This window comes from Lissotriton helveticus, chromosome 12, assembly GCF_964261635.1.
Source record: "Lissotriton helveticus chromosome 12, aLisHel1.1, whole genome shotgun sequence".
Classification (NCBI taxonomy): domain Eukaryota; kingdom Metazoa; phylum Chordata; class Amphibia; order Caudata; family Salamandridae; genus Lissotriton; species Lissotriton helveticus.
The window spans coordinates 41,359,419-41,383,499 of record NC_136073.1 but is presented as its reverse complement, the minus strand read 5'-3'; the positions used below and the strand labels follow the sequence as shown (position 1 = coordinate 41,383,499).

Here is a 24,081-nt window from a genome sequence, read left to right as displayed (position 1 = left end):
CTTCTGATGGCCTTCCTCTCTACTCTTGTGTTTGCCCCACCTTTGAAGTATTTCTTCTGATGGCGTTCCAACCTATTCTTGTGTTTGTCCCACCTCTGCAGTATTTCTTCTGATGGCCTTCCTCTCTATTCTTGTGCTTCCACGTCTCTGCAGTATTTCTTCTGATGTCCTGCCTCTCTATTCTTGTGTTTGCCCCACTGCTGTAGTATTTCTTCTGATGGCGTGCCTCTCTATTCTTGTGTTTGCCCCACCTCTGCAGCATTTCTTCTGATGGCCTTCCTCTCTATTCTTGTGTGTGCCCCGCCTCTGCAGTATTTCTTCTGAAGGCCTTCCTCTCTATTCTTGTGTTTCCCTGTCTCTGCAGTATTTCTACTGATGGCCTTCCTCTATATTCTTGTGTTTGCGATGCTGCTGCAGTATTTCTTCTGATGGCCTTCCTCTCTATTCTTGTGTTTTCTCCACCTCTGCAGTATTTCTTCGGATGGCGTTCCTCTCTATTCTTGTATTTGCCTCACTGCTGCAGTATTTCTTCTGATGGTCTTTCTCTCTTTTCTTGGGTTTGCCATGCCACTGCAGTATTTCATCCTCACAATTCTTGAGTTGGGCCCACCCCTGGAGTATTGTGGATTCATCAAGTTCTTTGACTAGATATGTTGGTATGATGTATCCTTCCACTGCTGATGCCAGGGCAGAAATTGTTATTTACTTGTAGCCCTGGTTCTGCATCATGCAGCTCTCACTGAAGTAATAAATGTTGCAATAATTAGCTGTGGGAACCCCGGAACCCTTAAGCCACATATTTATTTACTAAACAGTGTAAAGACTAGAGTGTTCTTTTTGAAGCTCTCCTGCTAATATTTTAATTTTTTCCATAGGACCAAATTGTAAGTCTCTAAGACGACCGTGACACTGGCAGCTGTAAGGCTTTTAGAAAACATCAGACAACATCCTCTGAACTATTAGCTCCCCCAAACAGCAAAAGCATAGACACGGTTGCGAAAAATGATGTGCCACGTAGCTGCTGAATCCTAACAAAGGTTCAAGATATCACTATGTACAACAAACATAATTACAGACAACAAAATTTACCAACTGAAAACGTCAGTAAAAAGAGGAAAGGGAAAAAAAGAAGGGAAAAATAAAAAAGGGCAGCAAACCATGTACAAATGATTATACAAGTATAACAAATGTATTCAGTTCATTAAATACTGAAACATATAGGACAATGACGCTCAAACAACAATACACTGGTAACAAAGAATAAATGAACAATACAGTGTGGAACCAGACAAGTGGCTGACTGAAGGAATTATACAAACAAGGGGAGTTCAGAACAAAACTGAAACAACACAAAACAAAACAATGTGTCCTTCTTCAATTGCGATCACATATGTGCTTCGACGACGTTTCGACCATAGTGAAAATGCACGGTCATCATCAGGACAAGAAAATAGTTAACTGAGCATCCAAGAAATTTGCAGAAAACATCTATTCCTGGACGGAATCCATACCGAAAGGAATTCGCAATAATGGGGAGTTCAGCAAGAATTTGGAACGGAATAGAATTGATTAAAATTTGGTAAAGGAATTGTAGCACGTAATCACCTAAGTGATTAAACATCTACCCATAACTGTATATACTTAATGTATTGATCATGGCCAAGGGCTTGTGGAATTAATATTCAGTGTGCGTAAATGATACATGCCGGCCTCATTCTGCACTGTACGTATCGTCTAAGTCAGTCCTTTAGCTGTCTTCTGGCAGTTGATAATTCATGGATGAGTTCTGGGTTTACATAAGGCCAGATCTTGTTCTGGAAGCCTGCACTTCTGTGGAAACCGTGGAGCTATGGCTTTGGTCATAGAAGACATTCATTCCGGACATCAACCTCATGCACTTCTCCCTACACTAGTGTTTCAGATGACCCAGGATCCATGGAGGCAGGTGTGTGTGGGTGCGGTAGTGAAAATGTCTGCTCCTGTGTGCATGCAGGTGACAGCATCTGTGTGCCCCAGGCTGGGGGGGAGAGTGTATCCTTATGAATATGAGAGATAGCATGCATGTGTGTGAGTCTATTTATGTGTGCGGACATGCACACAAACAAGAGCGCGTGTGTGAGCGAGTGTGATGGCTGTCTCCCGGCCCTGATATATTTGGTCCTGACTGGTGGCATATCATGGCACCTACTATGAGTCCAGATAAGTGGGCAAGATTTATTTTATAAGCCCTACTGTGAACTATAACGCAAGAAATGGATGTGAGTGTGACTTGTAAAAGGGAACACATGTTAGTGCACTTGAGCCTGTTCTCCACAGTGTGCTTGTTGCTGACAGTGCTCACCAGTGTTCATTATGCTGCACAGGTAGTGAAGAAGACAGTCTACTCTCCATACTCATTCTGCTGTTGTTGGCCTCTCCTATGACACTGCCGTTATTACTCATACCTGTGATGGTTGTTTTGTTGGGGATAATATGTGATCAGCAATTAATGTATAGACAGTATACAGAGTGTAACACCGCTCCTTATTTGTGGTTTAAATACTCTGGGCCTGATTTAGATCACAGTGGTTGGGATATTCTGCCACAACAGTGACCAACATTCAGTAAGATGAAATATAAATCCCAATATATCCAATCGGATATAGATTTCGGTGGACAGGATATCCATCACCGTTGTTGGACTTGGCCCTTCTGGCAGGTTCACCCCTAAACTTTTTGCTTTTAATGGTGACCTAGTGATGGTGATTTTTGTGTTCTGCGCACTTTCACTGTGTCCCAGTGGAAAGTGCGTGCGCACTTTGAGTGCATGTGGTGAGATAGGCCTGCCCTCCCATAGGAATGCATGGGGAATGTATGTGTCCCTGGTAGTTCCTGATGCGTGGGGTGTACAGGCTCGAGTCTGGTATGTGCGGACTCGTGTGATTGAATGCTGCGAAATGATGTATGCGGCGTGTATGTGTCTAGTGTGGAAGTGCCACTTCTAGACATTGATGTGTGTGTGCAGTGAGGGTGCTGGAGCGTGATTGGCTGGAGCTGGCTGGCAAGCCTGGCTCCAGGAAGTCTGGATGGGTCTGCCCAGGAGTGAGTGGAGAGATCAGCATGAGTGATGTGAGGGAGGGCTGCACCTGGTTCCTGAATGGGGCTGGGCTTTCCCCACACAATGCTGGCTCTGCCCCCTGTGGTGCGTCTAACGACCCTAGCCTCCCTAGTGAATGAAAGGGGTGGTTGAGCCATCAAGGGTGCTCCAAAACCAGCTGCGACTGGTTTCTCCCCCACCCTGCACCTATAGACAAAGGATTTAGTAGTATAAGAAGGGGCTGTGTCCCCTTACAATTTGTTCTTTCCTGATCCTACTTGAGGGGGGCTGCTGCTGCTGGTGCCAGGAGGAACCGCCACTTGGACTGCCTCCCTGCCTGGAGGGCCAGTGAGCAGGCCCCTGCCCCAGCTTTGCCCCCCTTTGCCTTGCTGCATTCCTGGAGGACTTTTGCTGGAACTTTATTGGGCTTATAGCGCCTGGGAGCGCTGTATTGGCTCTCTAGCGCTGAGAGCACTTTACTTTTAGCCCCTAAGCGCCTGGAAACGCTTTATTTGCTTATAGCGCCTGGAGCGCTTTATTGATCTTTAAAGCCGGTGCCCACCCGGCAATGCCAGCGAAATTGAGTATTTCTTGGCTAGCACTTTGGGAGCGCTTTATTTTACTTATTGCGCTTGTGAGCCCTTTAATTGCAAAGGAGCCGGTGCCCACCCGGCATTTGCCCCAGATTCCTGCCGTGAAGCCTTCCTTCGGGCCGTCGCTCTGCCCACGGCGACCCGGAAGCAGCTTGCTGGCCAGCCAATCACGGCCCCGGGAGAAGAACCGGAAGCCCGCCCCCGCAGCCGTGGGCGAGAAGGAGCCAGAAGCCGGTGGTTGGTGTCTCCCACGGGGCTCCCGAGAGTGAGAGAGAGCCCCATGGTGATCAGCGTAGAAGTCGGCCCGCGGCCCGTTTGCAGAGGAGTCTGCCCGCAGCTGCCGGTGAGGAGGAGCAGAGGCCGTGTCAGGAAAAGAAGCAGAGCTCCCCAACGCGAGGGAGAGCCCCGCTGCCAGCCGCCTGATAAAGAGACCGGGTGAGTGCCAGTGAAGAAAGGGGGGGTGTCGGGGCACATTGCCGGTGCCCGCCCCTCCCCTCTAGTACCAGGTCCGGAGTGTTGGGAGGCCCGTGAGGCATAAACAAGCCTTGGTGAGCACAGGGGGTGCTCCTTCTCTCCCCATGCCGCTGCTGCACACGAACGGCGGCGGCTGGGGCTTCAGGGCAACTTCTCCTTAGGAGCAGGTGGGCAAAAGGCAGAGTCCAGTCTTGCGGTCCAGTCCGCAGTTAGGCAGGTGACAGGCACGGTGCTTGGGCGAGTGAGGCTGGTCTTTGCGATGTTAGCTGGGGCCTGCCAGGTAGCAGATGCGTTGCTCGGCGGGACGGGGGTGCCCAGGGCCTCTCAGAGGGCACAGTGATTCCTTCAGAGCGCACTCAGCTTTTCCTCAGGAGGGTTACCAGGCAGATGCAGATCTCACGGCAGCTTCTCTTTCAAGGGGGGGTAGCGCCCACTGTTCCTGGGGCGCAGTTCAGGGGGCAAGTTCCACAGCAAGCCCTTGGAGATTGTCAGAGGCACAAGTAGAATTTAAAAGTTTCTCAGTCTTTTTCTTCTTCTCTCCTTCTGCAGCAAGGCACCCACCACAGGCCAGTCTCTCAGGATTAAAGACAGTACTTCTCCATGCAGCTTTCCTAGGTTCTTCTCTTCTGGTAGAGTTTCTTCTTGGCGTCAACATGATCTGATCTACAAGGAGCAGGGCTCCTACTTTTATACACCATTTTCTTTGTCTTTTCAGGCCAGGGGGGCCTCTGCATAATTCCTTTCCGTCTCTGAGCACTTGTTGGGTGTACTCTCGTTTCTGCTTTCAGTGTGAGGGGCAGGCACATCAGACGCTCCACAGGAGGTGGAGCCAGCATTGTGTGGACAGGGGCAGCCAGGAGTACCTTGATGACAGTGCTTCGCCCTTCCTGGGCCAGGTGCTGGCTGAGTCATCAGTCGCTCCCCAGGGGGCGGAGCCAGCATTGTGGTGGTAGAGCACAGCCCTTATTCAGAGTCCAGGGGCACTCCTACCTCCCACTAAGGTGTAATCCTTGCATTCACCACCTGTCATCCCCAAGCCCTGTCACTCACATAACCCAGACAGTCAGATACTCATCCAAGCAGAGGCAGGCTGAAATGGTTAGGCAAGCAAATGCTAACTTTCTAAAAGTAGCATTTGCAAACACAGGATATTAAAATAAACTTTACTAAAAGAAGTATTTTATTATTCTGAGTTCAGGCATACTAAACTTTATTTTCTACCATGTTCCCTGAGCTTGCTGGGATTATAGAGTGTAATAATTCCAGCAGCCCATCTTGGCCTAAGAGAACAGGTAGCCTTGCAATAGTGAAAAACGAATTTGGCTGTAATTCACTATTAGGACATGCCACACACATCAGAGCATGCCCTACCTTACACTTACAATGCACCCTGCCCTTGGGCCTAGCATAGGGGTGAGCAGGGGTTATCTTGGCGTGTAACTCCCTTGCACTGACGTGGAAGTGGTGGTCGCTGACTGACTTTGGCGCAAGCCCTGGCCAGCCAGGGATCCCATTTCTAACAACCGTTGTGATGGAGTATCCCATCGGCGAGATGTAAATCAGGCCCTCTGTATCAGTTAAGGTGTTTGATTTAGGCTTCTCGTGTAAACAAGATCACTTGTTACAGTTCTATCATGGCCTCTTACTCTTTGGGATTTTCCTGGATGGATGTCAAGAAGAGCATTTATTTAGTAGGAAATTCCCAGCTGATGTCTGGGAAAGAAAGTGAGACGTGTTTTTACCTAATACAATCGGCCCTGTTCTTGTCCTCTCAACCTCTGGTGACTCATTGCAGACGCACTATGTTTGATCTTATGTCAGTGACCTGATAAGATCACATAATTTTTGTATTCAATAGTTTAGCACACTTTTAGAATGGTCTTTGGGTCTGACACTAACACAAGTTGCCTGCTCCCATTGATTTTAAAACAAGAAAGATGTACTTTGCCAATATTTGTTGAGTGTACAGTCGTTTCCCTGAATGCAGCATGCTCTTTGTCCTAGGTCATTGAAAACACCTGCACTGTTGCTGCAGAATGCCTGCTTCTACACAGTGCTTCTGGCAAGAATCTCTTGTGTAAATCCACACCTCTGCTCTAGTGGCGGCCGACACGGATCGGGGATAGGGGTAAGGGGTTTTAAAAAATAAAAAATAAATGATCTGATTGCCGTGTCTCTCCACCGTCTCTCCCCTGGGGCCGGAACAGGAAGCACACAGGTCTCCCCTGAGTCAATCTTAAAGCTGCAATGAAGCTTTGTGATTGGTCTGAGCACCGTGGTTCGGCGCTCAGCCAGGGAATGGGATCCTAGGCATGTACTCCACGCAGGCTGTAATGCAGTCTGCGTGGAGAACATGCAAAGTGCGAATGACAGTTTGACCAGCCTAAGAAGCCCGGCCAAACATTCATGCGCACTTGGAGTGGGCAAACCACTCCTCCCCCTGCTGCTTTGTTATCGGAGCAGCCCGCCCCTCCCTGCCCGCAAACCTGCCGTAACAGGAAAACATAAAATTATAATTACCTCTAGTCATCATCATTTTATGTTTCCTTTATTTCACTACTGTAAAGCAGTGGGTGGGGGTGGGGGGGGGGGCGCTCCTCCCTCCAAGGTGCCACAGTTAGTGACAGGGTCTAAACATCTTTCTGCTCTTTTTAACTGGTATGTGCCAGACAGGACTCTCAGATCCTCTTCAGGTAGGAAAGTGACCCTCCTAAGGTTTCGCAAAGTTAGATGGGTAGGCCGTTCTATCTCCAAGGCTGCTGCCAGGTTATGGAACACTTTGCCTACTCACATTGCTAACCTTGACTCATTTGTCTTGTTAAGAACGTCTTTGAAAACCTGGCTATTTTAATCTTAATTCTTCATGCACTGTTGCTTTTGGTGGGCTGTGCCTCTTCAGTTCAGTGCCTAGATACCGCTGGTTCAACACGCACTATAAATGCAAATTTTACTTCGCTTTTCATTTCATTTCATAGATTTTATAATCCACAAGAATGCAAAAGACTGAAAAAATATATTTGAGGAAATGATTATAAAGAATAAATGGTGCACTCCCGTGTTAGCTATGTTCTATCTGTGTTGCCAACATTTCTTGTTCCATTCCAGAATGTACTTGTATTAGGAATGCTCATGCTTGAATGTTTGACAGTTGCAGCTTAGACCTGGAGAATGAGGTCTCTACGGATGTATCATACATTAAATCTATCTTTTACTAACCTAAACGTGTGCTGCAGTTCTTGCTAAGGTGTGTCCCTCACTTCACAATGCCTTTTATTTATTTGTTTTGGTTTTTAAAACATCAATACAAGGCATTGTCATTCACAATGCCAATAGCTTAAGCTCTCACAAATGTGAGACCTATTGCATTTCCAAATGCTTGAAGGCATCGCTGAGTTGCTCCTTTCTGTCTCCCATGGCCCCTGAAGAGCTTCCCGTTTGCTAGGAGTTAAATAAACAAGCCGGGGGTCACAACTGAGGATCAGAGACCCTCTTGCAGTAAGAGAAACTCATTAAAGAAAATAGTGCTTACAGACTAAAGAAGACGTACTGTGTAACATACAAAGTAAAAGGGCCAGTCCTCATGGAAGGTTACAAAAGATGACAAGGCGGTACTAAGGAGGGACTAACACGCCTAATAACGAATCAGAAGCCAGCATTTATGAAAGACAATGACACAAGCCAATGACAAATATGGGCAGAGAGTGGGCCGGGCTCAAGTACATACTCCAATACAGTATGGCTCACAAAGCAGCGAATGCGCTGCTCAGGCGTGACCTAAAAAATGAACCCAGAGATGTCCAACATAACAACGATATCACAGTTGCTCAATAGGAGAAAAAAGCAAACAGACTCACTTGTTGGTCAGAAACTTCTTAATGGATGCGGTGTTCTCCAGGAAGAGCAGCAGGTTACGGTGGCAGAAGAGGTATGCGCAGCACAGGCAGCCACAGACCACTCTGGAAATGAAAGGAAGACAAAAGTAGCTGGTCAGAGGACAAACTTGCCTGTGTGGATCATGTGGCATGTGGCCAAGTCGTGCTTGACAGGAAGTGTCCTCGCCATTTGTATGTCTGCTCCTCCCGGAAGTAGCATCATTTCTACGCTTCCCTTGAAAAGTGGAGGGGAAATACCCAAACTATTGTAAGGCAGGATGATGTTCTATTTTAACTCTAGCGTTCAAAAATGTGGGGGTAGCATATTTTCGGGGTCTTTGCCGTAGCTCGACAGGCAGAAAGACTACAAATATAGGCATGCTAGGGCTCATGCGTCCGCACACTCAGTAACGATGGCAGGGCATCGAAAAGCAGGTAGCTTAACATAGGGAACCGAGCCACTGTTCACAAACAGTGTTCAGTAAGGCATTTGTGCACCACCAGTCTATACTTAATCTCTTCACGCCCGGGAATTGGCTGAAACCTACTCCACCTTGCTTTGAAAATCAGTTTGCTCAGAAACCTGTTTTGCTTCCCTGACTGCAAAAGCTTCTTAAACCATACCCAGTAGTGACTGTGTATTTCCAGGTACAATCTTATTTATTGATGACCCTTCACCTTTACTTCTTGTCTTTTCATCTGCTGCACACTTGACTATAGATTCATTTAACGAAGGCCTAGGATTTCATGGCTTCAGGATAGATGCACTGTAGCAGTTTCCACAGACAACCACTTTCTTCACTTTCAGGCCTTCCTCAGACTGATTCAGCTGAGAGTCAGAGGTTAAGAATAGCACTTTTGTAAACAAGTCATAACAGCAGAGCACCCCATACTCAACTCCATTCTTTCCTTCGGCACACCACTGTAATCTAGAATTTTACTCCAACTAGTTTGATAAAGGCCAAGCAAGAGTACAAGGACTGGACTGCACAGTGCTCGTAAATGAAGGCTCATAAATGGAACGTGAAGTTACCAAGTAACCCGTTAGCAAACGCATGCAAACTATTTCCAGACAAGCGCAGATGGACCCTTACTACAGACCGTGGGATAGGTGAGGGTTGAATATGTTGGTATATGGGCCAGTAGTTCTATGAAAACAAGATAACTTTTCAGATTTTCTGTGCAAAGGAAAATGGACTACAAGGTGATTGGGATAACAAGGTGTTTACAGAATCCCAATAAGGGTCATGAGTCAAAAGTTTGAAGATGCCGTATTATCTCCGTAGAGCTTGGAATCGATGTTCATCATCTGTGACAAGTCAATGAAGATGCTGACGGGGAAATAAGCCGTGAATGGCCAATGAAAGAAATCTAAGCATCCAGAGTCCCCTTCTAGACTCCATACTGAAGGAAATCATAAGAGCAAGGCCTCCTTTCTAGACTGTTACTATTCAAAGGCAGCAAAGCGCCTCAACGCTTCCTCATGGGTAGTAAGCATAATATAAATACCATTTACAATTGTACAAAAGAAAGAGCCCCCTCTCAAAGGCCCAATGCTTAAGCAAATTACAGTAGTGTTGAGACAGATGGTCCTTTTGGAACCGCGGCACTAATCACACCGCTTCCGTCTTGCAGAAGCCCTCATTACTCCCAGGTTTTGCAACAGTCACCCGCAGAGGTCCAGCACACTAAAGAACTGAGTGCTAGATTTACTGAGGGCTTGCTTTGCATCATTCAAGGCAACGCAAGACCATTACTGGGATTTATTATACCATGCAAAGCCACCTTGAATGGCTTTGCGTGGTTTAGTAAATCCAAGGTAACGCAAGGCTGCGCATTTTGCTGCCTTGCGTTATCTTGCAGCAGGGAGGCGTTGAAATGGTTGACCCTGAATGTGGACGTTCCTACGCACCCACCAAGGATTCTGGCACATTCCCAAATTTACTACAGGCAATAAACATGGGAATGAGCCAAAATACTACCCTCTCAGACCCAGGCATTACGAGGAGAAATATCTTTATATCCCCTCATTACTTTCTTTTTTAGGTCGAAGCCTACCAGACAGTGTAGCTCTCTGGTTTGCTTTTGACATCTTGGTGACATTCGGAAAGCTTCCCTGGGAATGTATTCCACCCATTGCTTATCATTGGCTTGTGGTTTGTAATTCACAATTGCTTGCTTTCTATTTTCTCTCTTGGTTTGTTCTAGGCTATCCAGCTTGAGTTTGTCCCTTCCACTGCCAGAAGCCTATTTAATGCATTCTTCCTCAAGTGCTCGATTTCTGTAAATAGACCTTTAAACTTGTTCTTATCTTGTCACATTTGCTGTGCATTCAAAGACAGAGGTCACATGTCTGGCTCTGTTTTCCAGGGAGCTTGGTGTATACTTTTCTTTCTGGGACTTAAAAGTGAGAGGATTTATCTGACAATCTTGCTGGCTACTGAGGGTGTGTTTGAGGAAGGCTGTAAAGTGTTATTTTTTATCTAGAGCAGAACACAATTTAAATAACTGTAAATGAACTGTGCAGATATTTCAGAATATATCAGAATTAGAAAAGCATAACCGAAGCACATTATTTGGTGTGGTGGAAGCAAATATTTTAATACAATCATAACTAATCAATACACTCGGTGATGACATTTCCACACATTATTACTTGTGCGATGTATACTTCTATCAGTAAAACTATATGTCTGTGCAAATGTAATGGTAATTTCAATTGAGGATGTGTTGTCTGTAATGGCAGTGTGCTACCACACCATGCATATTTCACTTTACTCCACTCCACTCTACTCTGCACAACTCCACACCACGGCTGTCTACTATGCACCACTCAACATTATCCCACTCCACTCCATGCCTCTCCACACTGTATCACTGCACTCTACTATGCACCACTCCACTCTATGTAACTTCACTCTACGCCACTTAACTCTACGCCTCTCTACTTTAAACCACTGTATTCAATGCCAATGCACTCTACCCCACAATACTCTACCATACACCACTGCAGTCTATGCCACTCCATTCTTCAACACTGCATTCTGTGCCACTGCATTCTAGGCTAATGAGCCCTACTCTGTAACACACCACTCTACACCAGTGCACTCAATGTCAATCCACTCTACGCCACTCTAATTTTCTCTGCACTCTACGGCACTGTACTCTACTGTGCAACACTCCACTCTACTCTGAAAGAATCTACTCTACGCCACTGCACTTGGTGCCATTGCACTCGGCACCACTCCACTCTGGGCCACTAAACTCTACTGTGTGCCACTGCACTTTACTCTGCACCACTGCACTCTATGCCAATGCACTCCACCACTTAACTCAAAACCAATGCACACTTCGCCACTGCACTCTATGCCAATCTAATCTACACCACTGTATGCCAATGCATTCAACACCACTTTACTCAAAACCAATGCACTCTACGGCACCTATACTGCACTCTGCGCCATTATACTCCACTCTGCAACACTCTACATCACTGCATGCTACACCACTGCACGCTACACCACTCCACACCATTGTGCTCTACGTCACTGCACTCTACACCACTCTATTCTACTCTGTACTCCGGTACTCTACGCCACTGCACTCTGCACCATGCTACTGTGCACCACTATCCTCTGTACCACTCTACTCTGCACCACTGTACTCTGCACCACTCTACTATGCACTGCTGTACTCTACGTCCCTGCACTCTACGACACTCTATTCTGCAAGACTGCACTCTCTGCAGCTGAACTCAACGCCATTCTGCTCTGCACCACTGCATTCTACGCTACTACACGCTATGCCCCTGCATGCTACGCCACTCTTCACCATTGCGCTCTACATCACTCTCCAGCACTATACTCCACTCTGCCACTTCACAACACTACTCCACTCTATGATGCTCCACGCAACTCTGTCTATGCCACTTCATGCCACTTTACTCCACTCTATTCTATGACACACTACTCTCCACTCTATGCCACTCCACTCTATGACACTCGATGCCACTCCACTCTACTGTACACCAATTCACTCTACAGCACTCTACTCCACTCTATGCCACGCCACTGTTTGACAATCCACTCTGCGCTACGCCACTCTACTGTACAACACTGTACTCCTCTTTATGCAACACCCTCTATGCCACTCCACTCTGCTCTACACCAGTCCACGGCACTCTACTTCACTCAACTCAACTCCACTCTGTGCCCTGCCACTCTACGACACTATACGACCTCTACGACACTCAACACCACTCAATGCCACTTGATGACACTCCATTTCACTTCAGTCTTCTCCACTCAACTCTACGCCACTCCATGCCACTCTAAAACACTGGAACTCTACTCCACTTTATGACACTCCACGCCACTTTCCTCTACTCTACTCCACTTACGATCAGCTGGTAATGCTCATAATGCAGGCACACTTGCAATAGGCGCAAGGGTGCCTGCATTGGTGCTACGCAGCACGTAGCAGTGCACTATATCTTTGTAAATTTGGTGCATTTCTAATGTCTCCCTTTCACACAGTGCAGCAAGTTGCCTCGCTGTGCTGCGCTGCATTGCATGAAATGCTTGTAAATCTGCCCTTGTATCCTTCTGCCTGGCCTGCTGATGCGTTGGGCGTTCTTGATAGGTGCCTGCTTTCTGGATGGTGAGAGAGACCATCAGTAGTCTCTCTCCACTGCACAAACTCCCCCTTGAATGTCTATAGGTTACAGTTATGATGGGTGGCATCTATACCCCTCACCACATTTAGTTCCTGCCCTCTCACACTTGGATTAGGTAGTCACCCTACTATGTCCATTGATCTTCAAGATACTGTTGAATAGGCTGCATGTGCAGTCTTGCATTTTGGACAGTGGAGATGCACATCACCATTGTTCTCAGAAGGGAAGAAATGTGTCTATATTTTCGTTGGTCTTTACATTGTATTCTAAACTGATGCCACTCCCTCTTTCCAAAGAAGCACTTTCTTTAGTGTCCAGAGTTGAGTTTGGGTGTGGCAGACTTCTGGAAGGTGATCTGTAGACCCAGAAAATGCAACAGGGAGGTTGTGATCTGAAGATTCAGTTTCTTCTCCACTGGACTGTCCACTGTAATGAGCCGCTCATCTGGATCTATGTAGACGAAGATCTTTTGAAAACATAGATAGACTGCCTCTACTGCCATACACTTTTGTGTTACCAGGTCTGTAGCACAGATATCAACCTGGAGGGGAGCACTGAATATTGGAAATAACCCATGCCCACGACAAACTGCAGACATTTTGTGTGCCCCTTGTCACTGCAAAGCAGTGGTACACAAACATCCAAGCTCCTTGACAGAGATGGGAAATATCTGATAAAGTGCAAGCGCATGGGATTGCTCTCTTCTTATCAACTTGAGGGTGAGCCTTAAACCTAGAAATGTATGAACACACCACTTACATTGTTTGTTTCTTCAGCAGACACACAATTTCCTTGTGCAAGTCGTGATGTCTATGTTGGCCAAACCGATGGAGAAGGAACTGTGAAGTGTAGCCATCTCATATAACAATCAGCACCGAACTGTCACCTGTGGTTTTTTCAGGTGTTATGAGATGCAACCCCTGGTGCAGTGGAGTAAATAAGGATGGATTGAGTCGTTGGCGTGAATTGGATGGGGGCTGTTTAGAGTCCTGGGGCACTGGCAGACTGGGGCTGGTTAGAGGACTTGATTCTCATGCCTCATCTTTGATGGGATTGAACCTAATGGCATTGATAATGTGGACAAACTTTTTGGAGGAATTGTAATTCGAAAAATGCTTCCATTCTGTCTGACCAATGGCTTTTACTTTTTCAGCATCATTATTCACTTGCAGCATTTCCTTCTCCGCATGTTGGCCAAACACATCAGTGCCAAATAATGGCAGGTCCAGTATTTATAGCTCTGCATCAGGCTTCATGGTAGTGAGGCACAGCCAGGATGATCTTCGTGGATGCTTGTTTCCGGTCCAGGGAAGACCTGGCTTGGCAGTTCGGCCTGGACTGTTCCCATGAGGCACAGGGTCAAGACTGATTTGCGTATGGCCGGCTCTCAACTGGGCTGGAGGAGTGAGCCAAAAAACGATGATGGATGAAACCCAGATCTGTGACTGGGGATGAGTGTCCGAAAAGTTTAGGCGCTCCGTCCAACATCTCCTTGTGTTTGCTTCTTGGTGTGATGCCATGACAAAAGCCTGGAACTGCAAGCTCGGTAACCGTCCACACTAATCATTGATGAGGAGAAAGACACTGGCACCACTTCACAAAATTCATGTTTGTGGTCTTTAGGGGGCTCATCTGCAATTTTGTTTTACCTGTTTCCCATAGGGAACAAATGTATCTCCATAAGAGGGCTGTCACTCTGGTGGTCTTCCCGGGTGTGGAAAATGTATCACATACCTTCCTGCTTATTTCATTAGGAGTTCCACGGTAATCCCTGTTTGGCCGATAGCAGGGTTTACCAGTCACATTAGCATTTAAAGATCTGCAGTAACTCCCCGGACCCGGTGTGTGATTTACCAAGATACTTTAACTGCTGAATAATGGGGAATTTGTTCGGTACTCCCGGCTTCCTTATGTGTTAGGCTATCTTCTGGTTCCAGCTTGTAGTGGATGGTAATAGTAACCCCTGGATTTCCCCATCTGCCCACTCATACAGAGGCCCTAAGATGGAGAGTAGGGAGGCAGGCGACACGGTCACCCCGCCCTGTAGCGGCTCATAGAACACCTTTCAAATGCCCCACCTAAACTAGTTCCTTTTCCTAATACCACATCCTTCATATCCCTCTGATTAGCAACTTAACGTTCTCATTTTGTTACTTCAGAAAATATTTATTTGATTTACCTACTACGTATCAGTGTTGAGAATCATTAAACCTTTATTAAAACATGCTTTATTGTAAAAATCGCGCATCCAATACATGAAATGATAAAACTATCAATTGCCCTAAGGAACAGCAGATTCCACCTCTGTGTCTGGATATCAATTGATCACCTTTTCTGATTGTTAATTTTTTCTCACTCCACCTTTCTTGCACTCCACGCTCAAAGACTGTGTAAACTCTGAAGGGCTTGTTTCATCTCATAACGCAAAGGCTTCTTACTCACCCTAAAAGGGCATAGGAGAGGAACTCAGGAAGGTCAAAAGGGAACTCCACCCTCCAGCTGGTACTGAAGAGAACAGCAACAGTTTCTGCAGGGAAAACAGGGGCGAGAAAGACAATCTGTTACATGTAAGAATAGTTCTCCAGTGAAGACGTCTCCTAGTGCCATCCTTTCCTCAGTGGAGAAGGCCCATAGAACTATTTTTAAAGTTTTTCAACTAGTGATACCATTACATGTCCAGGACCACTGGAACCAAGCTACACCTGACCGCAGAGCCACAAACAGGGGAAAACAGAACCTGGTTTGCTTGTGTTCCGGTTCAGGGAGGACCTGGCCTGGTAGTTCGGGTGGACAGTCCCAACGAGGAGCAGGGTCAAGGCTGATTTGCATATGGATGGGTCTAATCTGAGGTGGCAGGATGAGCAAAAAACTATGGGGTGGAATGCTACCCGAGCGATTGCCAGTGGTTAAACATATTGTAACCAGCCTCCCATCACCTTTTGTGTGTTATTTGTTTTTTGTTAGTCTAAACCTCTCTGCCTGCCTCTACCTCCGACTCTGTTTATCTACCCTGTGTCTTCTTAAGGATTTTTGGGGTCCTGACTAAGACATATTTCAACTGTTTTTGTGTGACCTTGTTAAAGTTTAACCTATAAAATAGTATTGTTTGGCATCATGCCGGATGGAGTTAGCAGGAAATTGATAATAAAACTGAAAATGTGTTCGGTACCAGGGCCCCTAAATATGTTTTGTCCGGGGCCCCCAAATTCTTAAGATGACTATGCTGCCACATCAACATGTGCCTAATTTAAAGTTGTTGCTGACATTTTCTCCTGAAAAGTCTCTTGCGTACATGGTGATAAAATCATACATTTTGAATAGAAGAAGAATATAGACTCCAGCATGTATAAAAGCAATGCAAGATGCTAACCTTTTTCTATTTTTACTGCAGTTTGTGTGTCTGTTCTGTTCCTTGCTGTAACAGTAATATGACACAATGTACCTCTGCCCAGATCTAACTCAACAAAACGTATTTTTGATTTCCCAGATAGTACAATAGTCACCAGGTCACTTGTCAGCTGTGCCAGGTCAAAACTCAGTAAAGTTGCAACTACACTAACCCTCCACAACTTGGGGCCATAAATCAAGCAAGAGCACAGAGTCGACTGGAACACATGGTCCTTGTGGCCAGCAACATCTCTTGGACAAGAAAAGAGCATACAAGTAGCAGACTTAGAATAAACTTCTGCAAGATTTGCAGATTTGTAGCATTTCCCAATGATGGTTTCAGTTCTTGGCCACATAGCCTGGAAATAGAGAGACAAACTTATAGCACGGTGCTGACTTATAGTCCAGTGAGACCTTTGGCGGCAGCCAACTTATGCTGAAGATCAACCTGCTGGATTTAGATTCTGAGCAATCCCGCGGCGGGAAGCCTGACAAACTCTCATGAGAGACCAGGATTGATATACGTGGTAGTCGGTAAGTCATGCCGGGACAACATGGACGACCTCTTGTCACTTAACTTATTCCTGAAGGCGTGATTCCACCTTTGTGAAAGTTGCCATTGAGCACTGGAACTCCATCTCCCCCCTGCCCCTGCATTCTAAATAGGGCTGGGAAACCAAGAGGAGGGAGGCCGGGATCTCAGCCTTTTTTATGGGAGATATCTTGTTACCACTCTTCTATATAGAATATGTGCTCCAAGTGGGACTGATGAAGAAGTTTAACAAATAGTAGGTGTTTAAGCTCTTCAAATTCAGAATCACTACTTAGTGGTCAGATCTCAAACAAGCAGAAAATACTCTTCACAAAACGAACGAGTCTTGTGATCATCTTGCACGTTCTCCGAGTTGGATGGTGGGTTTCTGATTCTCAAGTTCTGGGTCCTCCACTGCTGACTGTCAGCAAAACCCTGTTGATTACATCATTTACATTTCTGGCTTCAAATCTCTCACTGTTGAACTCCTTCTTGGTACCAGTCGGTGCCAGATGTTCGTGAAGGCTGCTGCAATGTCAGCAGGGTGGATGTAAAATGCATGATGCGGCTGAAGGAGGAAAAGTCTAGAGCGCTTGGCCATGAGTGCTTCAATGCAGAATGCAGACTGAGGGCTTATCTCTATGCCTGACTAACATGTTTTCGGAAGTAGACTATCTGCAAGCAGAGTTGCCCTAGCCCTATTACTTCTACTAAACTGAGCTATCATCCTTCAAGGTGGGAGCTTGCTGGCCTATAAATAGTGGAAATGACATCTGGCTGCATTGGTCTTTCGTCTTGTTATCGGTTCTTAGATCCAGGGAAAAATTCAAAACATACTTTTGAAAACTTTTATTTTCATTAGGAAACAGTGATTGTTTGATGGCTTCTTTACATTTCTCAATTAGAACTTTGATTGATGGTAGGAAACCACTCTCTGCTAATTGCAGCTGTACCAATAGCACCTTATAAGGAAGAAGACGAAGAGTGTTTGAACCTTTACTCCTGCACCAGAAGCAGAAACTTTTCAATCTACCTTTGTCGACTCCTCTTGTACATAAAGCACTGGTCAGTCTGAAAACTCTCATACAGTTTGGACAGATATCCAAGTGTCCATTATTTAATAACTCAGGGGCCAGACTTCTACAAACTTGTGGTTGAGGATCTGCCTCTTCTCTTTTGTCGTCAAAGAAGGGGGGGGGGGGCTTGAACTTGGTGCATGGCTGAACCCAACGGAGGATTCAATCTTCATCACATTTTAATAGCTCAGTTCGGTCAAAGCTAGTCACTGCTAAGCCTTTTGTGTCTTCCTACATACATTAAAAGTTACAAACTGTAGCGAAAAAGACCGAGGGTCATATCATCAAGAGGGGGCGATAATTATCGCTAAGTGCACTTAGCGCTAGGATAATTATCGCCACCCAACTCTGAATTTTATCGCTGAGACAGCGTGCTATCAGCAACGCTTATCTCCACAGCGATAAAATTCAGAGCGCAAGCTGTCTGTATGATTATCGCTGGAAATCCAGCAATAATCGCACAACTTTAGAAGATAGCTTGCTGATAGGGCCACACATACTTAGCCATGATATCCACCTTTCATAGGATATCATGGCTAATTCAGTGTCAAAGCAGGCATAAGGAAAGTAGCGATAACAGAGGTTATCGCTACTTCTCCTGTCGCTATGCTGCTTTGCGTGATGCTTGATAATAGGAGAAATATAGCTTATCCTGGGGAGGAACGCCCACTTTGCATCTCATTAGAGATGCAAAGCTGGGCGTTGAGGGAAAGTGTGAAGAAGCATGGATTCAATCGTTAGCGTGTCCTTGCTAATAGGGCGTTAAAATTATCGCCGCTTTTCGGCCTAAAACGTCCGCAAAAGCGGCGATAATTTTTTAACGCCGCCTTGTTGATATGCCCCCATGAATGGGAGGCCATGAAGGGCAAACAACAATCTATTGAGGAAGATCATCTTGATACTGGAGAGATCTCGGATTTACTCCGCCTTTGTAAGTGAGCGAAAAGGCCTCTCTATAGAGCCGGAATACCATGAGGATCTGTGTACACAGAGGCCTGGGTGATAAGTAGGGCCAGGAACGTGATATTTTTCTGTGCACAACTGTATTCAGTATTGGAGCTTGCTAAATAAATTTTATTTGGGCAACCAGTAGCAATATGTTTTTGCCTGACTGATAAAGACTGAAACATCAGTGAGGTTTCATGAAACATATATAAGACACGTGTAAGTGCACGTGGGCATCCGTTGCCTCTATAAAATAAACAGTAATGTTCGCATAGAAGGCAATCTGGTGTTCAGGCCCCTCTGTTACTGCACACTTACAAAATAAGAAAACGTTACTAAGCTGTAAATTCAGTTCTTCAGCATTGACATCCTTGGATTAGTCTCTGTCAACAGGCTCAGAATCCTCAGGAGGAAGACTGGAGACAAGGAATAGTTCAAGCATGGAAATCCATGCAACATCTAGTGCTGGAGATGAAAACATTACTTACCTGCAACTACAGGGTATCAGTTTTGGTATTTTTCAAAGACTAGAGGCTTAGTTAAGTTTGAGTAAAGTTTTAACATATTTCCTTGCTATCTTTTGGAGTTTTTGCAATCAAACATTAAAATGACCACACCACAGTCTTTCCCCACAGTTTAGGGTATACCTGGACTTACCTTTCATACTGATTTTGGTTCCACAGGGAGCAGCCCTTCAGTCTAGTGGGGTGGTGGGGGCGGGGGGGGGGGGGGGAGGTTAAGAAGCTGCTTCTAATTTTTCAGATTCAGTAGAACTTTAAGCCACAGAAGCTTGCCCATGATGTGCATCCTCCAAGGGACTTTAAACTGTGGTGGTGGGGAGCACATAGCCAGCTTGCTAGCAATAGTGCACTAGTTGCATTATGGTAAAAAAAGAGGATGGCTGACACTGGCTGCACCAGCTTTGTTGAGAGACGAACATTTAATTGACTGCGAGTACAAACACCATAGAGAAATGCAATTACCACAATGCACTGGGACAGCTAGTATTTGCAGGCTGACAGTGTGCTCACCCACCCTACTATTTGAAATTCCATTATCTCGAAGTAGGCAGTGGTAGCTATATATTAGTAGATATGTTACAAAGTTAAACTATACGTTATACAATTAACTGTTTATTTACAAGACCCTATTCGGGTACATGGGGAATGGATTTTTGTTCTCCATTATTTTGTTACTGAGTAGAGAGTGAGAAGAGGGGAGCTTCAGCTTCTACCAACCCTCCAGACTCCTGCGATCCGCCTCCCTCTCCCTCGCTCACACCCCGGCATCCACCAAAGCATTAGAGGAGGGCGCTCCTTCTCTTACCTCACCGTGAAGTCCTGGAACATCCTCCCCCTCCATCTCTGTCCTTCACCCTCTCCTCAGGAGTTCAGAAGAGGACTCAAGACCTGGCTATTCAACTGAGGCCACCCGAGCAGCTAGGATCTCAGCACCTGAATACCCTGGCGGTTGATTTGCCGCGCTGTACAACTCCTGATTGATTGATTGACAACCTGCCTGCCCTGAAGCCCACCAAGAACCCTTCGTGAGACCTGGACAAAAGCCACATACCTCTTTCTTTGTTCACCACGGCCAACAGGCGGAACATCAAGGCAGAGCATGTGGCCGCAAAGAAGCCTCTCCAGTAATTGCGAACCGCGAAATGCGTGGCTGTGGTCTCCACGCTGAAGAGGACACCTAGGAAAGTGAAGAGAGAGAAGTGCTGAGAAGGCAGGGTGCGCAGCATTGTCTGCAGACTCTTGTAATTAAAAATGCGATATCGTGATAATATATATTGATTATGATTCATACTACCCAAATCTAGGGCCGGATCACAAAACATTTTTGATTGGTAGTTTTTCATGTCCTTGCTGGTTATAAAGACTGTGATTGGTGAAAACACTCTTTACCATCATATTAAGAAAACAGATTTCTGGAGGAGGTACTATGTGACAGGAATGTTTCTGCTTATTTGTTTTGTAGCATTTTGCTGTGGTGGTGACTTTTTTGTGTGGTGTTGTGCTTTAGTACTGCATTATTGCAATGTGATGTCGCTCTGTTTTACTATGGATGTTGTGTTTTGTTCACATTTTTACTGTTTTGCTGTGCTTTAAGTGGACTGGGTCCTGCCAGTGCTGAGCACCAGCAGTCCTAAAAAACAGGTGCTGAGACGAATCCCTCCATTTTTGCCCTCACCCTCAGGATGAAAAAATCTTAACTTTGCAGCGGTGCCACCTTCACTGCCTTCGGGGTAACTTCAAATAAACTGTTATAGTTCTTTCACAATCTCATTTCAGAACTGAAGCACTTTCAATATTATATGCCACAAAGCCACAGTTGTTGCTTATTTATCTTATGCAACTAACAACCACTGGCAAAGCCAATAGTCCTGGCTTGTTGTAGGTGTAATGTTACTAGTTGTATTACATAGCTGGATGCAGTGACAGAAGCAGCAGGTTACCAGTTAGGTGGTACAATTTGATAAGTACAGATTTTAGCTAACGTGTTTTAAAGTCCACGCACCATGGAGAGACCCTCCCACTCCCCAGTTTATTCACTCCACTTAATGCCCTGGCAGTACCTGTTATCTTTTAATTGTGTGATTCTGTTGCTTTGTGTATGTTTTTGGTCTTATATTCTATTGTTTACTTTAGTGATGTGATCAACTGTCACCACATTCCCAGCCAAAAGCAGCACATGCCTTTGAAGTTCTGTTGATAATTAAACATTAACCTCTGTCTGTGGTGGTAAAATTAGCTGCTCCAGCTCTTTGACTATTTAACCCCTTTAGTGCTGCCGTCGGCCGTTGGACGTTACGAGCACTACCTCCGTAGTGCTGAGCACGTCCAACGGCCAACGCGGCCCCACCCGTTTCTTAGAACGTTCAGCACTGGCGCTGAACGTTTGATGCATGAAACGGGTTAAGGCACGAGTGAGTCCAACCTGTGGCAGAAATCTGTCCTAAATTACCCCTTCCAGCGCTCACTTTATGTGATACCAACTACTGGTTCTTTGCTACTCTCTGTCAGAGATATGCCCTATGGGCATTGTGTGCATAAGGAAAACGAGTTACTTACCTGTAACTTCAGTTATCCAGTAAAGGTATCTTTCATAGATTCACATACTTGAATCATCCCCGTTGTCGAGGTGGGAGTCTCACTGTAAATTTTAAAATAGCAGTAATACATCTTACCATAGGCAACAATGCATTGCACCATCACTGCATTAGCCCATCCATGTCCTTTTGTGAAAAGAACCAAAGTCAAAACACAGCCAATCAGACATCAGCACCCTCTAGAACACTCCACAGAGAGACAAGACCCTCAGATTTTCTAGCACAAGTGACAAGACTATTTATAATAGTAAGTGAAAGCTCTCCGGGGAGGAGGGTGGGTCGCATGCGAATCTATGAAAGACACCAATACTGCATAACTGAAGTTACAGGTAAGTAACTTGTTTTCTTATCCAGTATTGTATCTTTCATAGATTCACAGGATGTGTTTGTTCCATTACCAGACATACATAGGGTTCAAAGAGCTCCACTAATTTTACGGTTAAAGCCTACACTGGCACCTCACCCTTGCCAACGTGAGGAGGAGCCTTCATAGAAGCATGCCAGCTCAGGGTGGGTGGGTGAGGGCTTTTGTCCAAAGAAAAGAACATTCTCCTCAAAACTAACTCGACAGGTATGTCTTTTTGTTTGCACATGGATTACTGGTTGTTGTTGATTCTTCTGTCCCCCTGATGTTCTGCTGGGCAGGAGTTGTACCTGTGTCCCGTATGACCAGCCCAGCCCTGGACTCACTGGAGTTGCTGCTGTGCAGTGGAGATAGGGTGACCAGACGTCCCCGTTTTCCCAGGACGGTCCCCATTTTTGGAGAAGTGTCCCCGTGTCCCGACACTTTTCTCCAAGTGACTCAAATGTCCCGGTTTTCAAACAGTGTCCTGGTTAAACACAGAAATTTCCCTGTTTTTCATTGTTCCGGTTGAGCATGCGCGCGCATGCTCTCTTCGCACTGTTTACGTCGTGTGTCGTCACTGAGTTGAGCACTATAGCAGGAAGTGTAAATGTAATAAAAAGTACTAATGCTGCTGCGTAAAGGAGAGGGGTGCCAATAAAAGACCTCGGATTTATTGTCTGTAATGCTTCATCTCAGTCTGTGGCAGGAGTTGTCATTGTAGTCCTTCTATGTCTATGACAGCTGTCAAATAGTTCTACTTTTATGTCGATGGTTACTGCAAACCATAGTCCTACTTCTATGTCTATGATCTGTCCCTATTTTTTAGGTCTCGCGCCTGCGATGCATATGGCGAAGCCATATGCATCGCGCAGGCGCGATACTATAGTTGCCGGGTCTGCTTCCCAGGAGACAGGAGACTGGCACGCGCATGCTCAGGAAAGCGATCGGAGCCGGCCGCGCGCGCGCGTTCCCAATCTCCTGTCTCTCTGGGAAGCACACAAGCAAGCCCAGCGAGAAAAATATGTCCTGGATTATACCACGCATTTGAGTTTCATATTACTAAATAAAAAACGATTACCCCCAGTAGCAATGCTTTACTTGAGGTAGCCTGCTATGTTATTGAAATAATAACAGTAAACGTGCACCTTCGTGCTCACCTTTACAGAATATATACTGCAGAAAACCCAGCGGCTTCGTATCGTGAACCGGAAATCACGAAGTCGCCTCCCCACTGGGCCTCTCACTCAGTGGCGCGCTCCACGTTAATAACTGGAATCGAACGTTACCTCCGAGTTTGGCGCGCGGTTTCCTTATTTGGTGTCAAATTTAAATCCAATCTGGCAACACGGAGGAGACTAGCTCATTCCTCATGGGTAATGTCTGGAAACGTGCCAGCTGCCGGCGTGAGCCAGAACAGTAGTGAGAGGTCTAGAGCGCAGCCCAGCATTGCTCACTACTGAGAGCAGCTTCATAAACATTCGGGGCAGAGAGCAGCTTATGACGGCTCTTTAAAGTCTCCTCACAGAAGGCTGCTTTTCATCTTCCTATTGCTTTTCATTAGACTGGATGCCTAAATCAAAGTGCTAGTTTGACAAAATGTAAGATGATATCTGACTCGACTACCGGAGGATTACTATGGCATCACGCAGTGCATCTGAGTGCAGGTGTTGCGGGGTTTCAGTTTACGACGTTTTGAGGGCACTTTTAATTAGAACGACTCCGATTGATATTAATTATCGTGTTCAGAGAACGGCAAAAACTCTTCTTGCGTTTTCACATATATTAATCAAGGACGAAGTTATTATAATGTGGATGTCCTGGAGACGTGAAAGTAGGCATCGTGAAACGCGTGTTGGCCTAATCAGAGGGATTTGGGCCCAGATTTCAAAATATTTATAGTGGCGCAAGATTTTGGCACATATCCTGGTCTATGAATATTAGTAGATATGGACTAGCTTCAAAGACCAAGGGTGATTGCATTAGAATGCCT

The 24,081-nt window shown here is 45.8% G+C and overlaps 1 protein-coding gene across 2 annotated transcripts in view; it reads right to left on the bottom strand.

The window, feature by feature from the left end:
• LOC144799931 (chloride channel protein ClC-Kb-like) overlaps positions 1-24,081 on the bottom strand; it is a 238,100-nt gene that overhangs the window by 112,824 nt on the left and 101,195 nt on the right. For both annotated transcript variants that reach the window (XM_078671560.1, XM_078671561.1), the window contains exons 7-9: positions 20,203-20,328; positions 15,133-15,217; positions 7,998-8,099 (exon numbers count right to left, since the gene is read on the bottom strand). In XM_078671560.1, coding sequence (XP_078527686.1) covers positions 7,998-8,099; positions 15,133-15,217; positions 20,203-20,328 — 313 coding nt within the window. The remainder of the gene's footprint in view (positions 1-7,997; positions 8,100-15,132; positions 15,218-20,202; positions 20,329-24,081) is intronic.